Here is a 21,844-nt window from a genome sequence, read left to right on the forward strand (position 1 = left end):
GCTCGAAACTACCTGCGCAATTTGAATTCCAGTGCGAATTTTCGCTAAAATTTGAAACAGGAAACTATGTATGACCTTGAAAATGGAAAAATAATGCGGAAGGTTGGGGAATATTGAAGGCCGGAAATTAAAAATGTGGAAATAATATGGAAAGTCCCTGTACTAGATCATTATTATTTAGATTTATGTATTCCAGTAAATAAATAAATAATATTCTAGAATTATTTAGTATTTTTTTTTTACGCAGCATTTTATATTGCGCCGCTTAATTTTTTGATTTTCCTCAAGGAATATATTCAGAGTGTTGGAGTGTTATGTTAGGTATGTGAAAATATTCTTTTACTCAATACGTGTAAGGGAATTTGAAAATGACAACAATATAATATTAATTAAAAAGGTCAATTAGGCTAGGAAAATGGACAATTATGCTTTCCACTAGCTGCTAATTTACCAATTTAATCTAGCTCGGCACAAAGTTTCTGCATTTATAAGGTTTAAAGCGTTTTATTGCTTCCAAAAAATTAAAGAATACACATTTATTATACAAAAAAATTGTCAATTTTTGTGGCAAAACATATGAAAATGTTCTAGTTGCAGAGGTGTTTGAAGTAGCAACAATATAATATAAAGAGAGATATAGATGGAAACAAAAATTGAAAGTCTCTGAATCTCTTTTCCAGGATAATAAACAAGTGTAAACACAAAATAATCAAAGAAGCATTCAATTGGTCCGAAAAGAAAAAATCTCAAAAGTATATTTATATAAATTTTTTCTTGACTTCAATGAAACGCCTCAAGTTGGAACTTAAAATTGTAATTAGTCTTGCTTAAAGCCTTACAATTTTAAAGCTGAAGCTGCTCTGGCAAGAAGCAGCGAAGATGATTTTGTACCTTTGAGACACAAACGAAGGGTAATTATTTAATTTGCAACCAATCAGAAAAGTAACAAGCTATTTCAAACAAGGACTATAACCGTGTGAATCGTTTACGAATTTTGACCGAATCTCGGAGCTTATCATCAACAGTTGTTCATTAACTGTAAAATTACACTTAAATATTATCAGTCGCAGTCCTTGTTTTTCATTTTCTTTGTTTATTACGTCTGGAAAATATATACCATATTATAATCAAATTTCCTATATTTGAAAAAGTTGATCACCTTAATTTTGCAATGCAACGCGAAATGAAAAGAGGAGTGTGAGAGTTCATAAAGATGCCGACAAGATGTTCATATTTATCAATTTTTACACGTTTGCGTGTGCTACACTTTTTCTCTCTAGAGTTCTTTCTCGATCGTTCGCACTCGCTTATCTACATTCAGATCACTCTAACAGAAGTCGAAGACGCGATCATCCAATATGTACTTTACCTAAAAAACAAACAATGGGAAAAGAGGTTAAAATTCGTCATCGTGGTGTGTTTTGTTTATATGAAAGTAAAATCGAGCTGGGTTGTATTATGTACTAATTGTCTCTTTTGAAAGCTGATAACATTGGTTAATTATTATTGCTTTGAGGTTCATTGTAAATAATGGGTGGCGCGGCAGAAATATAATATTTAATGAGCAGAAACAAGGCGCTCCAAAATACATCGGCCGTACTTATTAAATAGTAAGTTAAATTTCAGCAAAAACGATTCATTTAATGGCGAGTGAGGAAAAACTAGAAAAATGAACAATTCAATTTCAGTTTGAAATGTTTAATTTAAAAAAAAACTTAAATTGGCCCCTTTAATTTAAATTCCTATTAATTGTTTAAAAAAAATTATTTAATTATTTTGGCTGTATTTTTAATTTCCTTAAAATTTATCATAATCAAGTAAATTTAAATATTTTTACAAACCGGCCCGTTTTAAAGAAGGTCCCGACTGACCCTAAAATGAACGATAAGAGTTGCGGACCATCAGCAATCAGCTTAATTAATAACCATTACAAAACTTGAACTTGACACTTAATTAATAATCTTCATACTAAACGAAAACAGACATAAAGTTTTTTTGTTTTATCGGAAATTACCATTTTTGCGCTCACTGCTCAGCTCCTCCGACCTGGGGGGCGACCTCGTCCCTCTGGCAAGGGGCCTCCTGCTGGACGTCCTCGGCTTCGGAACTGCTGCTGCTGCCAGTGGAAGTGTGCGAGTCGCTCTCAGAGTCCATCGAGGAATCTTCCTCCGTCGAGACCCTCCTGAGGGCGGCCGAGGGCTCGGCGGCCATGGGCACGTCCGTCGGGACGCACTTGCGCCGCAGACACTCGTTCTCGGCCCGCAGTCTGTTGTTCTCCTCGGAGAGCTTGGTGATCTCGGCCTTGTAGAGGAGCACCTTGTCCTCGCCGCTGGCGTCGCAGCGGCCCTTCAGCTCGGTCAGCTCCTTCTGCAGACCCTCGACCCTTTTCTCCAGGGCCAGCACGTCCTGCACCAACTTGGTCTTGGTCTGCGACTGCAACTGGTCCGAGTGGAGGCTGTCGTAGGTGTTGGCGAAGTCCTTCAAGTAATACTCCTCCTCGTCCTCGGGCGAGGAATAGTAAAAGTCCTCTTCGGAGTCGTAGCTGAAACTCGAGTCCCGGGCCCTCTTGTGCCGTGGAACGTGGTGTGGCGCCGCGTTGTGCTCTTTCATGTCGATCTCGATGCTCTCGTTGTGGTCCTCGATGAGAAACTGCGTCGTGTTGTACGGCGCCACGGGCTGTCCGGACAGGAACATGCGTTCCCGGATCTTGTTGGCCCGCTGCGGTTCCCTCTCGGGCCAAGAACTTTTCGAATACGGCTCCAGTTTCTTCTTGTTGCGCCGATTTCTGCGCGTCCGTTTCCGCTTCCGGTTGGCACGGCTGCCTCCACTGCCTCCGGGGGTGGCAGAGTCATCGCCCTGCGGCTTGGGGTTGTCACTGGGGGTCGAGTCTTCGCCGTCGGCCTCTGCCTTCCTCTCCACTTTCCCGCCGCTAGAGTCGGCCTGTTTGCTTCCGAACTCGGCCGCACTAGTCGGCGGCGTCGCTGCGGTCGCCAGCTCGCTTCTTACAAAATGGACACCGTCCATAGTCCTGTCGTTGACGACATTTTCAAGCCGAATTTCGGCCACTTGAGATTCACTTACGTCCATTTTTGCGCACCACGTCGCTAGTACGTCGTCTCAATTATGCTTCTGAACGCTGCCGTTGGCTAAACACGATGTTCGTCTGGAGAATTTGGTCCTTTGCCACGAGCATAACGAACTGCTCTGCTCGAAGGGCGGTAGCAATATGAAAAATTTTTCGTGCCCGCCGTCATGCCAGCAGTGGCGCTCGGTCTCCGCTGATACTACTACACGCAAAACGGCGAAACCAACGGGTGACGTCACCGACTTGAGATAATAAATTCGGGGCTTCATTTTCCTGTCAACCGCGTTGATTTAGTCAAAGTTTTTGAATTTTAAAACATTTCTCTCGACTTTTAATTCGACGCAATGAACAAAAGCTGGAAATTGCAGCGTTTTAAAAAGTTCCCCGGTTACGACCCATTAATTTTTACGATCCGTTCACTCCACAGACGCGAGTTTACGCTTCATTTTATTTGGTCACGACTGCCTTGTGTAGTAAAATACAGGGTGTTTTCGGGTATCACAAAATAAAAGGAAGAGTGCAATTATAATTTCTTGGCATGAGAGTTTTGCCGTGATTCGGTCAGCACGCTCGCCAGCTTGGATGAAAATTTCGCGTTCTCTGCTAAAAATTGGCAAACTGCAGTCAAATTCAGTGAAAATCTCGCCGCACGTAGGAACAAAATGCAGCCAATCAGAGAATTGCCCTCTGGTATAAAACTTCTCCTATCCATGTCGTGTCAAATTTACCCACACAATTGATGCAGCCAAATAATGCAATAACAGCAGATGCCGAGTGAGGAGGGCTTGCAATAAATTATAACGAGATATTCCCGCTTTGTACGGCAATAGAAAAAAAAATTGGCCAGCACTCACAATCCAGCAGCAAAATATAAGATAATCATTGCCAAAAATAAAATAATATTACTAGACTTTAAAAAAAATGTGTATTATTCCATACAAAATTTCAAAATATTTTTGTTTTTATAAATATAATGATTAAAATTAAAATAATTAATAATATACAAAAATTTGGATTTTTTTTCAATAATTATTTTTAATTCAAGAATTTCTCATTCTCTTTTACATATTACCTTAATTAAATTGAAGCACACGAAAATTATTGCAGTACAATTAGGTTTACAAAACAGCCTTTTTCATAATGACATGCGACTAAACAAAGTACGGCGGCTTTTTAACCGTGATTCCGTACTCGTTGAGAGCCGGAGCCAAGTCTTCCATGGTCAGAGTGTACTTTTTGTCTTTGGTCGTTTTGCTGGACTTGTTGGGGAGCGCCGAGCCGCGCGTCTTGCAGTGTTGCAGGGCATCGTTGGCAATGTCCGAGATGAACTTTTGGGCGGCCAGCGACACCAGTCTGGTCCTGCGAGCATTAAACAATTTTTTTCTTTATTTCACGCATCGGACAGATTCATCTCTTTCTCTCTTTGCGAGAGCAGGCGATAAAAATAAGCAGTAAAACTTAATATGCGCCTGTTTGCTTTGTAAATAAATGTGCTGGCGCGGCCGACGCGACCCGATTCCGAACGAACTCAAGCACGGCGCTTGCTTTTCAGCCTGATTACATCTCTAACGCAAACTGGTTGAATGGACTGACTTCTTTTTCGTCTGCAATCTTTGTTTCACAAAAAGAAAGTCTCCTTAATTACATACAATCAACTATTTATTTCATTTTATTAAATTGGCAACTAGATAAATGTATTAATTTTTGAAATTAAAATTTTTTGAAAAAAATTTTTATTTCTCTCTCAAATATTTATTTTATTGCGACACTCATGCAAATCCAAATCTGGCCCGAGGATATATCTCTTCACTTTTAGCTGCGGGAGTAAAAAGCATAGCACCATGGCATTCACAACTTTACTTTCTGGCTTGGCTCCCCAGCCGAGCGCTTTGGCAGCTGCGCGCGCACCTCTCTAATGTACATTGAGGGACCCTTCTCACATTTTTTATTTCACATACAAAAAAAGTAAACGTTCGGTTCGTGCTCAAAGTCAATGCAGCACACAATGCTTGCTCCATTTTTCTTTGACAAATCGCCTCAGAAAACAAAGAGCAAAAAATGGATTGCATGTTTCAGAGAGAAATGTATTTTAGCAAGTGGGACATTTTTATACAATAAATGTTGGTCGAAATAAAAAGAAGAGGGAAACTCGATTTGTGTAAAAACAATAACAAATAATGCGACAAAAGTGTCACTATATCAACTAAAACGTTTGGGAATGCTAAAATTATCTTTACAAACATTCATGGAGATTTTTTTTCTAAAAGTGCACAACAATTTGTGCAGGGATAAAATTAATCATCATGAGCAAAATTTTTAAAATAAGTAATATTTTATAGTGCTAGCTACTAAATTGATAATAGATACCAAACAATGATAATAATAACAATAAAAAATTACAAATATAAGTTATAGCATAATCAATAAAATTCTAAACAAATTTCCTGAAAAAGTCCTTCTTTATTGCATTTATTATTTTCAAATTTTAACAGATTTTACGAAATATTTCAGAAAAATAAATCTCTTTATCAAAGATTTCAGTGATTTCACAAACAAATTATTAATCAGCAAAATGGAAAAAAATCAGATTTTTTTTAGCAGCAATAATTTTGATTAATTTAAAAATTAAATTAAACCCAAAAAAGTAATATTTTTTGGATTGAATTAAACAATAAATAAAGCTAAATGAATTCGCCGCAATGGCTACAAATATTTGGTGAAAATTTTAAAATTGTAACTCGAAACAATCAGCTTGAATTAAAAAAACAATCACAAATTTCTTGCGTAATATTACCGTTTTCTAAACAAAATATTTATTTTATTAGTATATTTTGAAAAATTTTCATTTAATTTTATTATTAAAATAATGATTTTTGTGTATTTTTTTTTTTTTACAAATAGTATTGAAATACTTTATTTAACTGTGGGTATGGCTTAAGTGTTAAAATCGTTAAAATGAAGAGGAGATGGATCCTTTTATCGCACATAATGATTAAATTACAATATTTTGATTTGAAATCTAACTTTTCATCACTCTTAATTTTTTTTTTAGATTTATCAGTCTGCTAGTTTTGAATTGCTTTCTTTAATGTAATTTCTTCAAAATTAGATTTTATTTTAGACACAAAAAAGGTCAAACATTTTTGCAAAACCGAATCCTTTCAACCGATTTGAAAAAATTAAACATTATTTATTATTAAATAAAAATAATCTTTTGGCGATATCTATTGAATAAGCTTAATTAATACATAGTTATCTAACTAAGTGCAAATTTTAATTAAACTCCAAAAAAATTTGCAATGGAGTAAAATGCTTTCCTTTTACAACTTCATTTTATTACATAAATTACCATCTATTAGTCTTGTTTTAATCTTTGCTCATAAAGCTAATAATGTTTTATACAAACTGCCCTGGTGTTTGAATGTATGTCTCAATTATTTTCCCATTAAACTGTGTTTATACTCACATCCTTGGGTCTGAGGTTTCATAGCCAGCCATGTTCAGGTAATGGGCAGTGACCGCATCAGGGATCTGCACTCAATCAAACGAAACTTTTTAGTTTTATTCAATTTAACGTTATATTTAAATAATATTTACCGTCGGCGTGTAGTCCTCGAGTTGCATGAGAAAGTCTGCAAGCGGTTGGCCTGCGGTTTTCGAGTCTGCCTGTTCACTGGAACCACCGGCCGAGGCACCAGACGTGGCCGCCTCCTTGCCCTGATCATCCGACTCGAGCTTCATGGTCCTCGAATTTGCCAAGTCTCAACTCTCCGACGCTCAATTCTGCCAAATTTCCGGCAAAATACGCAAGATTTGAAGCCAGAAGCCTTCAGCAAACAGAATAAAATGCGCGAACTGCCTCAATGTAAACAAACTCAAACAGGAACGAAATGAAAAAAGTGGAAAAACAAAAACAAGTCACTCGCTTTACGCATGCGCAGATCAGAGTGTCTTGAGATTTCAACCAAAATGTTTTTTCTTTTCTCTTTTTAAGAACACATTATCAGACTTATTTGATTAAAATGTAATTTTTTCAAATTATAAACTAATCATTTTTAATTTTCCAACATTAAGTTTGCCCTTTAATTACTAGAAATACAAAATGTTTTAGTAAATTTCTAGAAACATTGCGTCACACCAATTTTAGGATTTTGATTTTCCCGCCATCACGTGATCTCTTCCTCTTCTGTGTCACTGGAATTTTGTGCTAAAGATAATGAAAATAATCACGAACAAGTAATTTCAAGCCTCTCATAATTTATTTTAAAATTTTTTGAGTCACAATTTAACACCCTTCCCGTGAAAAAGAGCCCGGAATCGAGTTCGAACATGTCATTTTAGTACACGTCATTCGTGGCGCGCCCCCAGCGTGTTTTGGGGGAGTGGGGAACACCTGAGGAAAAGTGGCCTGACACTTTCATCCGTTTGCGTTGTTTTTTATTTTGATTTACAGCCTTTCAAAGACTTGATCATGTTTGACACTTTGCAAAATGTGTCTCTAAAATCGCGGTGATGGCAGGGTGGATCAGGGTGTGGGCCTCAAACCTTCTGTTCTACCTGATTTTGACCTGTGTCACAACCACTTGCAATTATGTAGACGAGTCGCAGCCTAAGTTCGAGGGCCTTCCCTTCTGCAGTGACGCAAAACACGACGATAAAAAGTGCGTATATTTAATTAAATTCATTTTGACTGCATTTTAAAATTTATTGTTTTCTTGGAAACATTTTTATTGAATTTTCTGAATTATTATTTGTTATGTAGCACAAACGTTTACAAAATCATACATTTCATAATTTAACCTTGATATTAATTTTTCCTCTTTTTTTGCAGATATGTTTTGATAAGTACTCTCGATGGAGCCATATCGGCATTAAATGTTGACGATGGAGGGAGCTTATCCTGGAGTTTGCCTACAGGCGACTCTCCAATGCTGTCCTCCAGTATTCATAGACTTGAGGTGAATTATAATGTAATTCTATAAACCAATGATTTAATGTGGAAATTTTTCAATTGCAATTAAAATTTGTATTTATAGTGATCAAAAGTAATAATAAGTATGAAATTTCAGCTGACAAGCAACGGGCAGTACGTCCGGATGATACCTTCCCTTAGTGGCAACCTTTACAAATTCGACGGGAAGTACATCGAACCGGTGCCCATCAACGCCAACCACCTCCTGCGCAACTCTTTTCGCTACTCAGAGGATCTTGTCATTTCTGGCGGCCGAGAAACCATGACTTACGGCTTGGACATGAACTCCGGACGAGTCATTTACGAATGCACCATCAAGGGTTGCGACCGGAACTTCACAGGTCAGGAGAGCGACGGCCACGTCTTGGTTGTCCAACGCCAAACGCAGACCATCAGAGCGTTGGAGCCGAGGACTGGTTACGAACGGTGGAACTTCAGTGTAGCCCAACATGATGTCAAACTGCTCAACGACCCAAACTCCGAGTGCCATGACAAGGAGCGCATCAAGGACGAGGATTTGATAATCAAGGTTATTGTGCCGGATGGGCTTGTCTGCGCCCTGAACAAGAAGAACCCTTCCCAGGTCGTTTGGAAGCACAAAGTAAAAATAAAGTATTTAATTTATTTTTTAAAGTTTTATGTGTTTTGAAATTTCCAGTTTTCGTCTCCAGTTGTCCATGCGTGGCAGTATAGCCAGGGCGAGGTGTCGATTGTGGACATGTTCAGCGGCACCTTCACCCCACCTCTAAGGTCTCTGCCAACAGCACCATCGTTGTATGTTGGAATGCATGAAAAGCAAGTCTACATTCAGGAGAGTGTTCGCGTCCAGCAAGGTGTGGCCGAGGAATCGATTCCTTTGATCACCAATGGCATGCCCACTCGGATACCCTGGAAGCCTTACCCTGCATCTGTGTCTGCTATTGGTCTTATTGAGTCCAGCGAAGTTCCGCTTTTAACGGATGAAAGTCAATATGAAGAAACCACCGCTTTGTCTCAATCCGTACTTTATGGCTCAGAATATGCAAATGGTAAAATAAAAAATACTGCTTTTCATTATGATTACTCCTTGTTTGGTTTAGGAAATGGCTTTTTCTTATTTAAGCCAGAAGAAAAGGTGTGTGACAAAAATTCGACTGCTTCAGAGGAGGAAGATGAATTGCCTAAACTCAGTATGGAGATGGAGGAGGACACTCCTGTTCAAATTGTGATTGTTTCACTTTGGTACTGGTGGTAAGTTTTGCAAATTCTGATGCAAATTTTTGTACTTCATGTCTTATGGCTTACAGGAAAGAAGTTTTGATAATTTGTATTACAACCACGTTGCTGTCAAACTTCCTCTGCACACAACGATACCTTTTGCTGAGGCGTCGGCTAGATGTAAAATTTCCTTACACTTTTTGTGTGTACACAAATAAAATAACAAAAACAATATTTTTAGGACTATCTCATTGTTGAGACGCGATCACGCCAAAATTCAGACTCTGGGGTTGAATTTTTCCGACACTCTAGCAACTCTAGCATGGAAGGAGAGAAAACCCCTGAATTTTCATCACGCTATTTGGACGATTTTGAACAAATCAGGTGCCTTGGAAAAGGTGGTTTCGGAGTTGTATTTGAAGCTAAAAAGAAAATAGACGACTGTCATTATGCTGTGAAGAGGATCAAACTTCCAAATAGGTCAGTGTGATTTATATTCTACTCAAAACATTCTTACTATTTTATTTTTTTAAAGAAAAGAGTCGCAGGATAGAGTAATGAGAGAGGTGAAGGCTCTAGCAACACTGGCCCATGATAACATAGTTCGATATTATCATTCCTGGATAGAGTGTCCACCGCCAGGTTGGCAAATGGAGCAAGACAAGTATTGGTTGAAGTAAGTTTTTCAAAGCCAAAATTAAGATGTAAATTTACAAATTGGTTCCAATTACAGAGGTTTGGAGTCCAAAGATTCCTTGCTGCCTGGTGAGCTTGACTTTGAGTATAGCCAAACGTCCGTAACAAGTGGATACAAGAATGGCTTCAACAGAAATGACTCTGTATTTTTAAAAATACCTACTGACGAAAGCAGCAGTATCAAAGGCCCTGCTGCACCTGAGCTGAGTGACTCGTTCATCCAGTTCAAGGAAAGTACATCACCATCGAAGGATGAAAGTCATTTTTCTGAAGATACTGATGACACTGCTTCCTTCGTCAAGTTCAAAGTCGATGACCTGGAAATAACCAAAAACAGTGGCGCTCTGCAGCCTTACATTCCTGTAGGAATTCCTTCCAGTGCTTCTTCCGACAGCTGCGAGGAAGAAAACATCACAATTTCTGATGATGAAGAGTCTCAGAAAAAACTGGTTGCAGCTCCCACATTCCTCTACATACAGATGCAGCTCTGCCAAAAAGAGAGTCTGCGGGAATGGCTCCACAAGAGGAACATCCGAGCCTATCCTGACGAGGAGTTACATGATTTCTCACATGTCAAGTCCATCGACTTCTTCCACCAAATTACATCAGCTGTGGAGTATATCCACAACCAAAATCTTATTCACAGAGATCTCAAGGTAATGAATTGATAACTTTTTCTTAAATAATTACATTAATGAAATATTTTTAGCCTTCGAACATATTCCTTTCCATTGACGGACGAGTCAAAATTGGTGACTTTGGACTGGTGACGGCGATGACGGAACCTGAAAATGGCAGGACGCCCAGTGATGAAATGAATCCTTGGCCCAGATCTGATGATGATGACCGGCACACAGCCAACGTTGGCACTCGACTTTACATGAGCCCTGAGCAGGTACAAAATTAAAACACAATCATTAATTAAAAAAGTGCTTGTGTTATTTTTTTCGGAAATCAAGCAGTAGCAAAAAATTATAAGGAAAATTAATTTGAATATAGTTTTAATATTTATTTAATTATCTTCCAGGTCTTGGGACTGCCCTATGGCCACAAAGTCGATATATTTTCTCTGGGTTTGATACTCTACGAGATGTTGGTCCCATTTAGGACCCTAATGGAACGAGCTCATAGCTTGCAATCAGCACGGGATGGCCGATTTCCCGATAAATTCCTGAACGATTTCCAGCATGAGGTAGGAAGCATGATCTCAATTATTTTTTCACTTCCATTGCTTAAATTAATTTTATAGTACAACTTGTTGCGTCTCATGTTATCGCATTGTCCGGAAGAAAGACCCGCCGCGCAAGAAGTTCGTCAAAAGCTTCCGCCTCCTACCGTTTCACTTCCCTGAGAAGTTTGTGATTTTTTTTACAAACATTATTAAATGTACGTGAGTGAACTTGATTTTTCAAGTTAGGGACTTTTTAACCGATTATTACGCTGAATCGTGCAGCTTTTCATTGTCATTGTGTTTTCGCTTGTATTTATTTGATTCTTTTAACCTTATAAAAATTCATTGGACTGTTAATGTTAAAACCCCCGTTGCAATAAATGAAATCATGTAAATTATAGTCTTGGTTTTTAATAAATACTCTAATTAACCATTTAAAAAAATAAATACAAAAATTACAAAATACCGTCTAGATAAAAAAAAAATACTTGATGTGCTCAATAGTAGTCAGGCACTGGCGCGCAAGCAATTTTCACAAAGTCCTCGTAGCGAACTTGCCCATTGGGACCCACATTCGCCTCATGGAAAATATGATCCACTAAAACATGAGTTTATGGTTTTAATTATTTTGTATTGATGCGATTATAATTTTAACAATTCACCTTCTTTTACGCTCAACTTTTCGCCCCAGTTTAGAAGAATGTGTCGCAGGTCCTTGGCAGAAATGAGACCACTTTTTTTAGGGTCATTTGCCCGAAAAGCTGCCAAAACTTCAGTGGGTAGTTTCTCCACTTTGCTGTGTGCGTGCATGATGTCCAAAAAGTCGGAGAATGCCAGTTGACCTCCTGTTTATAAAAAATATTTTTTTGAAGTGCTCAATTTTTTAAATTAAAATATTAATCAAATTGATGATTTCAAAAAGGACCAATTCAGGTTAATGAGGTCATCAGGGGGCGAACCTTTGTCTTTGAAGTATTTCTTGAGCTCGGCTATGGTGGGGCTCATGCCGAGTGACCGCATCGTTACGGTCAGCTCGTCCAGGGTGCGGATTTGGCCATTTCGCGCAAATAGGTAGAAGCACTCTCGAAATTCTGTAACGATTAGTAATGCTCAGATAAGATAATGCTAAAACGCCATCAACTCAATTGTTCTTACCGTCTATGTCCTGCTCTCGGAAATAACGAGCCTAAAAAATATTTCCGTAGTTAAAAAATTGTTTGTTTCCAAGTAATTTGCGGTCAAAATATTTACCATGATTTTGCGTGGATTTGTCCAAAATTCAAAGGTTCACCGAACCGAATCAAGCAGTCACAGCCGACTTGGCACCTGCAGCTCACCTGTATGTTTTCAATCTTTTCACTCTCCGTCCCGAGCGCTCTCTGGTTGTTGAAACCGCTATTATCGTCATACCTGTGCTGAGATAACACACTTCATTTTAAGCGACGACGACACTTATCTGGCTACTTTTCTTTCAAATTACTAAACCAGAATTATAAACATTCTTATGTGATTCACAATCAAATTATATTGCCTGCAATAACAGAAAAATTACCGAATATTAAATAAATTAAATTATAAGTTTTGTAAATGTTTGTTAATTAATTTTTTTATAATCAAAAAATTTATTGATTTCGACTTATGTAAAAATCAGCTGAAATAATTGTTCTTCATTGTCTTTTAAATTTTTTTGACAATTCAGATCGGATGATGAAAACTATAAAATAAAAGCGACTCGGCGTTCGCTAATTTTATAAGCAAAGTTATGCAATCTGCTCGTCTCCTGTGTAGCGGATGCTGCATACTATGAAACTCGCAGGCGCTTTTCCATTCCAATCAGAGAGAGATTATTTCTCATTGAATTAGCGAGTTGAATTTTGTGGCATAATGGAAGCAATAAATAAATATAAATCCCAGAAATCCAAATTGTAGATGAACAACGATTTTTTCTGAAGTAATTTTTTTAGGTGTAACTTTATTTTTTTTTTTTAAAGTGGGAATATTTCGAAGAGACGAAAAAGACAGTAATTTAAATATTTGAAAGGCAGTAGGATTTATTTGTTTAGATCAGGTATGGGCGCATTACAAAAATGACAAGTCACAATTTCTCATTTCTCCGACCGATACGCAGAGCCAAGGGCCGCCGCGGACGTGTTTTCCAGGCGGCCGTTGGCCGCTGCGTAACGATGTGCGGCGCGTTGGGCAAGATTTACAAGTGGTAGAAAGGGTATCCGGCGAAGCCGTAGCCGGTGAGGCCGTAGCTGTAGACGAGGGGGGTGGCGACGGGCTTGGCCTCCTCGGTCTTGACCTCGGCGCTCTTGGCCTCGACGGCGACGGCTTCGGGGGCGGCCTCAGCAGGGGCAGCCTCGGCGGGGGCAGCGGCAACGGCCACGGGGGCGGCGAAAGCGACGGGGGCGGCGGCGTAGGCGGTGTAAGCGAAGGGGGCGGCCACGTGGGTCAGAACCTCCTGCTCCTTCTCGGTGAGCTCGATCTTGCGGGTGGCGGCGGGGGTGAGGGCATCGACGGGCTCGTAGGTGTTGTACTTGATGGAGGTCTTGGCCAAGACGGGGGCGGCGACGTAGGGGGTGCTGATGAAGACGGAACGACGGCGGCGGGAGGACTCAACCTTCTCAGCGGGAACCTCGGGAACCTTGTCGGCGGCGGCGGCCTCGGCGGCCTCCTTGTACAGGCGGGCGAACTCGGCGCGGGCAGCAACAACCTGAGGAGGAGAATTTTTTTAGTAAAATCATAATTAAATTTGGAAAAAGTACAAATTGAAACAAATCAATAGTTTTTAATTGGGAATTGGTCGGAAGTAGCTAAATAATTAATTTAAATAGTTTTAAATCAATGCAATTTTTCCTCCAAGCAATTTTTTTTTTCAATTTGCAAATTTCTTTACAATTTCAATATTAATAATTTTCATATAGAATATTAGTATTTTTTTTCTCTCTCTCTCACCTCAGCGGTGTCCTGAACGGGTTCGGGGGCAACCAGAGCGGGGGCGACGGGAGCCTCAGGGGCGACGGGGGCCTCGGGCAGGTTGTTGGCGCCGAGGACGCGGAATCCACCGTGTCCAGCGGTGTACTCGACAATGTTCACCTTGCCGTTAGGGTCGACGTAGCTGTAAGATCCGCGCACGTTTCCAAGAGCGTCACGAACCTCGGCGCGGTTCTGCAGGGCCTCGCTGTGTCCAAAGCTGGCCTGTTTCGATGAAATTGCGAATAAATATCCGGTTAAATTAGTTGACGGAAGAGAAAATTCACCTGTCCCAAAACATCCTGGGCGTGGTACTTGGTGTGGGACAGAGCGACGGGAACGGAGACCAGGGGGGCAGCAGCGACGGTGCGGGTCAGGGCATAGGGCCAGCCGATGGGGGCCGAGTAGAAGTAGTTCTGGGGGGCGGCAACAGCCACGGAAGCAAGGGCGGCGACGATCTGGAGGGACAAAAATTAGGTTAAATATTTAATTTATTTATCACTGAATCGGCATAATTAAAATTTTTCCTAATTTTTAAAAATATTTTGTTATTCAGTTATTTTATGAATAAAAATTTTTAAAAATAAAAATAATTAACTTTTTGAAGAATTTTCAAGCTCTTATTTTTAATGTGTATCTGATCTTTGCTGTGATGCGAAATTAAATATAAATTTCACAGTTGGCTTACCAGGAACCTCATGTTGCGCTGTGTGCTGTGACAAGAGTGCTTCTGCCTGGGCCGGCGTCGGTATTTATAGGTAGGAGTGCGTCAGGGAGGCTCTCGGGCAGGTCTGCAGGACACCAACCGACCTTGAGGCTCGAGCCACGCCGACCCCGCCCTCACTCCCGCAACCATTATCCGCGACCGCCACTAACTCTCGTCCCCTCGCGATACCACCTAATGTACCCAATCGCGAGACTCGCCGCCACTTTTTGGGCATAAATCTGGCTCAGGTTTTGTCGTTGCTTAAATTATTACCCGAGAAGGCGACAATTCAGACCATATTCGATTCGAGAGCAAGCGGATCTGTCTGGCGCCCCCCACGAGTTAAGACGCCAGGAAATAATTTATTGTAATATGGCATTTCGTTTCAAGATGTATCGGGCCATTTGAGATGAAAGGTCAATCGGTTTTTCAGGAACAAATATTTTTTTTAGAATTTTGTAATATTTTTTTAATTGCGAAATAAGAATTATCTGCTTGAAGAAATTTTATTTCATATAAAAGCTCAAAAATTTTTGGTCACGGTCTGCAGCAAAAACAAAAATCGACATCATAGAGTTTTAATTTAATTACGTTAATGGCTGTGAAATTTTAATAATAATTTTAAAAAAGGCTAATTTTTTAATTGTATGTAATTGAAATTTTATTTAAAACATGCCGACTTGATACAGAAAAAATCAATAAATTTTAGAAGTCAATACAAAATATTATTTATAAACAAAATTATTAATAAAAAATATTTTGATTAATTTTTAATTCTTTAATTAAACAGTTATAAATGTAATTTCTTTAATTTTTATTTAATACATTTGTTTGTCACTTAAAATAAATTAGGTTTGTTGTTGACAGAGGCAGAGACTGCTTGGCATGCCGCGCGAATTGTTTATTGCGGTTACGCTGATTATACACATGCAGAATATCCAGTTAAGTGTGTGCGTATCGCTGTTCAGCACACTGTGTGATCTCAGTTTCACTTTTCATTACCAAGAAACACACAGAAATGAAGGTTCGCGCGGTTTAATCGAACACACGTCCGTCGATCAGCGTTGTGCAAAAGCACAGGCAATTCGATATACTGAAATTTTTTCAAAATAAAATTCCCTCTTGCTTTTTCCGTTGATTGATGCCGCGGAGGGATTCATTATTTTAAATTGTTTATGGCGCGTAGCGAAATTAAATCAGCACCTTTGGCTATGTCTTAAGAAGAGATTCCAGAAATAAGGCAGAAACACACACGGCAGGAAGATGGGCAGGTTCGCGCTCGGGTGGAGCATTTAGAGACAAGGCCATGAGACCGAGACTTGGTGGGAATGAAGCTAATATTAGAACTAGAATATATTTTTATAGACTATGATGAAAGATTCTTGTAAAATGTGCTAATACAAGTTAACATACACATGACACACAGTAAAATATTTAAAATGAACAACTACAATTTTTAAAATTTTATTAATTACTAATATAGTCGATACGTGTTTGTAAAAATTTTTATACCAGGTAAAATTTTTTCACAAAATTACAATGTAATTTATAGAAGACCATGTCAAGTTAGCTTAATTATATCTTGCTTATACTAAATTGTGGCACTAAAAAGTTTGTCATTAAGGGCACATTTTGAAAACAAAATTACTTTTAAATTGCCATTACAAGCAAAACTAATTTTCAAGATTAATTGAAAATTTATGCCATAATTTCTCAATGGAAATGATTTTTAAAATGGTTAATATTAAAGAAGTAAATTACAGTAAAAATAAATTTATGAGCCAATTTTGTTATTTTTAGCTGAAAAGACCATTGATAAAAAAATTTAATATTAAATAATAATTTAAATGGTAGTTTTTTTAATGATCCAGTAAGGTCAATTGTATAACATTATGTTAACCAAAGCGAATAATTCTCATACATTATAATCTTCAGTTTACAATATTTTCTTAAGTTTATTTACGATCAACAAACAGCAGTGACAGTATGAATATTTTCTCGCCGTCACAGAAAAGTTCAAACCAGTAATTACATGTAATGCTCTCATTAAGCAAGAAAATACATATAATCTCGAAAAGCGTCTCTCTATAAATAAAAATGAAAGTGCACCGCCCAAGAGTAATAGTCGGCACTGGACCTTTCTCGATCATTCAGGACGAGACGGACGTGCTGTCACCCGTTCGCAATGATATTGATTCGATCGCAGGTCGGACTAAACGGTATGCAAATGACTTCTGTAATCGAAGCTAAGCTCGATTAACATTCAGCGTCGGTGCAGTTACGTAAAAGAAGCCTCAGTCAGAGGTTATTCGCAGTGGACGCGAGGCCTTGCAGCAAGGTCGAATTCACTCACACACACATTTCTTTCTCATCCAGATAAATACACCGGCGTATCAATATAGACCGCACCCACGTCTCTTTCTTGCTGCACAGTGAGTGAGGAATAAAGGACCAGGAAAACGATCACAAACGCTCGCGTTACATTTGTAATTCTAATGTGCGCCAAGGACGGGAAAAATTGTCGCAAAAAGTTGCTCCGCAGAAGAAAGATGGATGTGAAGTATAATTGCTTTGTTTTCGCGCTGATCGAATCTAGTGAATAATTTTAATTCAAAGGTGTGATGATCCCTTTTTTGGAATCGACGATGATTTGGCACTTTTTGTTATATTTTTTGTTATAATATGATTTGAATTGGGTTGGGCACCAGCCAGAGAGGCGCCGTCGAATATAAAAATAATGTGCCGTTTTTGATCTCAGAGTTGTTCTTTCAATTTATAAATAATTCTGTAAAATTAGCATCAATTTGTACACGGAATAATAATTACCTGATCACGCTGAAGATCAAGTTCATGATCAAAATAAATGTATTATTTCTACTTTGGGTGTGGTGCTTCAATTTTTTGTTAATGCTGCGTCTCTTGTTCTTTATCGTGTTGCGAAATGGAGTCGGTCCATTTTTCTTCCGAGAGAAACATGTTTTTGAGAAGTTTATATCGAACAGAAGTAAAGTAAAAAAACAATGAAAGGAAATAAACACTCCCTTAAAATAATTTTACTCTTTTTGTAAAAATTGAAAAACGGGCTTGACCTCGCTGATAAAATTTAAGAATTATAAAGGAGACAGGAGACACATAATCCCAGAGAAAGAATTTTGAGCTACTGGTACTTTAAAATAAATTTGATTTTTTTTTGTATTTTTATTTTACATCAATTGGGGAAAAATTTTGATAGAATGAAGTGAAATTACGAGATTTAAAATTTTTAAATTGTCCATAATAGTTTTTTTTATAAGATAAACAAAAATTATTAATGAAATAAAATTGATAAAAATTTTTTAATGTTTTATTGTATAGATAATAAACTGTAATAAACTTATTTGTTTAATAACAACGTATTTTTTAAAAATAATTCAATACAATTTCAAATTAATTACCGTAAAAAAAATTAAATAACCATGATTTTTGAAATTAAAATTATAAAATAACAATAAAGTTTGAAAAATAAAAAAAATTATGTAAAAATGGGAAAAAAATTCTGAAAGAATAAAAAGAGATAATAATGAACAAGCAATAAAATTTTATTTCAATAATTTTAAACGATAAACATATTTTAATTTTCAGCCCAACTGCGTGCAACTTTCAACTTAATATATTTCCAAGCCCATCAAGATAATCAAAATAATTTTTTCCCTTCATTTTTACAATAGAAATTTTTAACTTTTTCATTCAAATATTTTAATTTCCATATAATATTCTCCTTATTTTTCAACTTTTTGCCTTCCAAAAACACACCTGTTTTGATATTATCCTCATCAGTATTTTAAGTCAGTTTATAAAAGAAACAAATCTTGATTCCACATTTTTATTTTTATAAAATCACACCCGGAATTTGAAGTAATTATACCAAGGCGCCGTGGAAAAGAAATTTTGATTGGTCTGGACTCTGCTCTTGTTATTTGCAAAAAAAGAACTTATAATCGCGTCTCGTGATAAAAGTTAATGCTACCATTAATTCGTTCCTTGCTGTGTGTTAATGGTATCGATTTTTTAGTCGCTGACGGTTCGGCAGGTTGGAATAAAGTAAAGTTTTCGCAAAGGGGGACGAGATCTTCTCGGCCTCAACCGGAATTTCCTGGTCAGCGCGAGATGATCGACCGGCAGACCTTGGTCTCACCGAAAATGCATAATCTGCTCACACCGGACCGCTTTTCCTAAAAAGGAGCAGTAAAAAATCGTTTGAATGCATTTACATAAATGCGTATTACATAAATGGTGGGGCACCGCCTTCTGAAAGAAAAGTTTAATTGCTGCAAGACGAGACCAACTGACCAGTTTTATTTGATTTGTAGGTTCATGGTCTATTTAGTGGCTGATATATTACCGCGTTGATTTGTTTGTCTAAACTAAATTAAGTTGAATTTAAATTTATCAATTATTGTGCAGTCTATCAAATTATTAAATTGAATTTGCAGTGAATTGAAATCCTTGCGTTTGACTTTTTATTTCTTTATTGAGAGTAAATTCAGTTAATATCAAATTGAATTCCCAAGGACTACTTTGAATGAATTCAAAAATTCATAGTCGTATGGACACACTTGGAGACGTGCAATTTTACTTTTTAATTTAAATTTTTTAATTTCTTTTTGTCAGGTTTCGATTAATGATGTTAGTATAATTAAAGTAAATATTTACAAAATAAAATTGAATTAATAAATGCGTTAGAAAAACATATTTGAGAAATTTTTTCGTAACCTACCACAATTTTATCTAAAACTTTTGCTTTAAGTCCACGTTACGATTTTTGAAATTTTTGAGACTCGTTACACAAATTTAATATTTGTGAAGAAAATAAGTGGTTGTAAAATTAAACCTTTTGCTTACTTTGAACCTAAATAACATTTTTTTTAAGGAAATAAAAATTAAATTAAAATAAATATTGACGCACATAATTTGTATTTTTAAGGAAATTGAGTCCTTCCGCCTCACTAAAAGTCTCGATTTATATCATTTAAAGGCGGCTTAATTGGCAAAAGTTGTCAGCGAAATACGCTCACACACACACGTCAGATTAATCTTTTTGCTCTCAGTGTCCGGAACACAAAACATAAATCATACTCTCGCGAAAATTCCGTTGGCAACCTGCTGCGGTGCGACGCAGTAAATTAAAATCGACTTTTGCTCTCCGAACGTCGTCTCGCCGAAGGAGGAAAGAAAGGGAGGAAGAAAAAAATCCGCCTTGCACATTCCCTTATCTGAGCGTGGTTGCAAGTAAACGATCTGTGCAAATAAAATCCAGCACTGGTTTGCGGCTTAATTAGCATTTTAAATCTTGGGATTATAATGTCGGCTGCTGCAATTTAAATAAATGCAAGGCGTTTCATTTGAGTAATGCTCGCTGCAGTGAATCGGCGGACGTGTTGAGAGAGAGAGACTTTGCGCCTCTTGATTGTGTGCAAAAGAAGCAGCGGGAATTTATAATAAAACACAAACTGGTGCAAGTGATTTTATTAACGAGCATCACGCACTGCTAACCTGCTGCTAACAAATAAATCTTCTTGTCAAACAATTCAATAAAAAAATATATTTTTTTCTTGTTGTTGTAAAAAATTTATTAAATAAATTACAAGTAAATGTTAAGACTGATAAGAATAAGTCATTATTTCGCCAAAATAAGCTCTTTTTAAGTTTTAGCTAATGAAATATATTTAAAAAAAGTATTTTTTCGTGATGTTTTGAATCAGCATAACACAGATCCATTTCCAGAATAAACTTAAGAGTGAATTTAAAAATAAAAAAACCGTTTCAATTTCATTGATCTAGTAAATATTGAATGGTGAATACCGTTTTTTAATAATTTTCGTTCGGAAAATATATATAAATTAAAATTGTTTTTTTATATTTCCTTTTTTACTCCGGAATTAATCCTGGCATCAATTTAATAAATAAAACCTGCAGACAAATTGTAATTACGATGGTATCCTTGGATTGTCAGAGAGTGCAAAATTTACCCGTGCATAATTAAGTTTGTCAACGCGTCACCGAATATTACACGCTTTAATCACAAATAATGGCTCATTCAAAAAGCAATAAGGCTCGCGATTCCGCGTACGTGCCAAAGCGAATGCATCTGATTATGAATAAAGTAATACTTTGTGCATGCAGGAAGATCGAGCGTGCCGAATTCGCTTAATGTTAATTTACTTGCTCATCCTTGAGCGTGTAATTAGAGCACTCCGTGCACTCAAAAAGTCAAATTTCATGCTAATCTCGGCAGCACGACGAGTTGAAGAGATGCTGCGCAAAAGCCGGAAAAATGTGGTCAAAGAGACGCCCCTGTCAGGCATTCCGGCTGCCGCGATTCACCTTGAAAAGCATCTGCTCGCAGCTCCACCGGCGCGGATAATTAAACCAGATCATTTTTGGGCTTCAATTAGACTTTCTGCTTAATTGCACTTTTCAATTTTTTCACTGGACGTTTTTATTAAATTATTTGCAGCAGAAAAGCAAGGTGGTCCAGTTTCAGGCCGCGGAGATTTCAATGCGCGCAGTGTTGACGGAAGACCAGCCAATTTAAATTTTGGAAAGATCCTTATATGGAAATTTTAATTTTTAAATTGCTTTATTTATCACTTTTCATGGAAATAAAACATAAATAAATTTATATAACAGAATTTACCAATTTTCGGTTATTTTAACGATTTTTGTGTGGATTTTTATATTTGTGCCGAGAAAACAAATAATAGCCCTTTTGCGGTCAGACTTTTCATTTTAAAATTTAAAATTTTTAATGAAATTGCCAGAAGAAAATTTTCTATTTTTAGGAAACTAGTATAATTTAATCACTCTCAAATAAAAAGTGTCTCAAACAGTTTCAGCAATCCACATAAAAATAGCTATTTATTTATAGTTTTTTATCTCTATGGAAAAATATTAGACCTCCATTTTCCACGGACATTATAAAATAAAACTTCTTTTATTTACTTTTTTGTTCATTTGAACATATGTGAGGAATCCTCTGCCGTTTATCAAATTAACTCTTTT

The 21,844-nt window shown here is 37.4% G+C and overlaps 5 protein-coding genes across 5 annotated transcripts; 1 reads left to right on the plus strand and 4 right to left on the minus strand.

Annotated features, from left to right (window-relative positions):
* Positions 1 to 384: 384 nt before the first annotated feature.
* LOC132194953 (protein HEXIM2-like) lies at positions 385 to 3,242 on the minus strand. Its single transcript, XM_059616576.1, has 2 exons — positions 2,015 to 3,242; positions 385 to 1,369 (listed from the first exon to the last, which is right to left on the minus strand). Exon 1 carries the CDS (start codon positions 3,085 to 3,087, stop codon positions 2,026 to 2,028), a length of 1,062 nt encoding a protein of 353 aa, XP_059472559.1. The 5' UTR covers positions 3,088 to 3,242; the 3' UTR covers positions 385 to 1,369; positions 2,015 to 2,025.
* Positions 3,243 to 3,991: 749 nt separating this feature from the next.
* Positions 3,992 to 6,983, minus strand: LOC132194681 (transcription initiation factor TFIID subunit 10-like). The gene is made up of 3 exons (XM_059616117.1): positions 6,683 to 6,983; positions 6,552 to 6,616; positions 3,992 to 4,444 (listed from the first exon to the last, which is right to left on the minus strand). The coding sequence occupies exons 1-3, from the start codon at positions 6,824 to 6,826 to the stop codon at positions 4,237 to 4,239; spliced, it is 417 nt and encodes a 138-aa protein (XP_059472100.1). The 5' UTR covers positions 6,827 to 6,983; the 3' UTR covers positions 3,992 to 4,236.
* A 330-nt stretch (positions 6,984 to 7,313) lies between these two features.
* On the plus strand, positions 7,314 to 11,521 carry LOC132194679 (eukaryotic translation initiation factor 2-alpha kinase). The gene is made up of 12 exons (XM_059616115.1): positions 7,314 to 7,746; positions 7,917 to 8,043; positions 8,155 to 8,658; positions 8,716 to 9,085; positions 9,137 to 9,287; positions 9,344 to 9,434; positions 9,496 to 9,734; positions 9,790 to 9,930; positions 9,988 to 10,606; positions 10,660 to 10,845; positions 10,978 to 11,142; positions 11,200 to 11,521. The coding sequence occupies exons 1-12, from the start codon at positions 7,598 to 7,600 to the stop codon at positions 11,299 to 11,301; spliced, it is 2,844 nt and encodes a 947-aa protein (XP_059472098.1). The 5' UTR covers positions 7,314 to 7,597; the 3' UTR covers positions 11,302 to 11,521.
* LOC132194680 (calmodulin-like protein 4) lies at positions 11,517 to 12,520 on the minus strand. The gene is made up of 5 exons (XM_059616116.1): positions 12,373 to 12,520; positions 12,277 to 12,307; positions 12,081 to 12,212; positions 11,784 to 11,966; positions 11,517 to 11,719 (listed from the first exon to the last, which is right to left on the minus strand). Exons 1-5 carry the CDS (start codon positions 12,373 to 12,375, stop codon positions 11,619 to 11,621), a joined length of 450 nt encoding a protein of 149 aa, XP_059472099.1. The 5' UTR covers positions 12,376 to 12,520; the 3' UTR covers positions 11,517 to 11,618.
* Positions 12,521 to 13,146: 626 nt separating this feature from the next.
* LOC132194570 (cuticle protein 18.6-like) lies at positions 13,147 to 14,929 on the minus strand. The gene is made up of 4 exons (XM_059615919.1): positions 14,786 to 14,929; positions 14,385 to 14,555; positions 14,080 to 14,322; positions 13,147 to 13,837 (listed from the first exon to the last, which is right to left on the minus strand). The coding sequence occupies exons 1-4, from the start codon at positions 14,795 to 14,797 to the stop codon at positions 13,328 to 13,330; spliced, it is 936 nt and encodes a 311-aa protein (XP_059471902.1). The 5' UTR covers positions 14,798 to 14,929; the 3' UTR covers positions 13,147 to 13,327.
* Positions 14,930 to 21,844: the final 6,915 nt, after the last annotated feature.

Source organism: Neocloeon triangulifer, unplaced genomic scaffold (assembly GCF_031216515.1).
Source record: "Neocloeon triangulifer isolate White Clay Creek 2 clone unplaced genomic scaffold, ASM3121651v1 ptg000008l, whole genome shotgun sequence".
Classification (NCBI taxonomy): Eukaryota; Metazoa; Arthropoda; class Insecta; order Ephemeroptera; family Baetidae; genus Neocloeon; species Neocloeon triangulifer.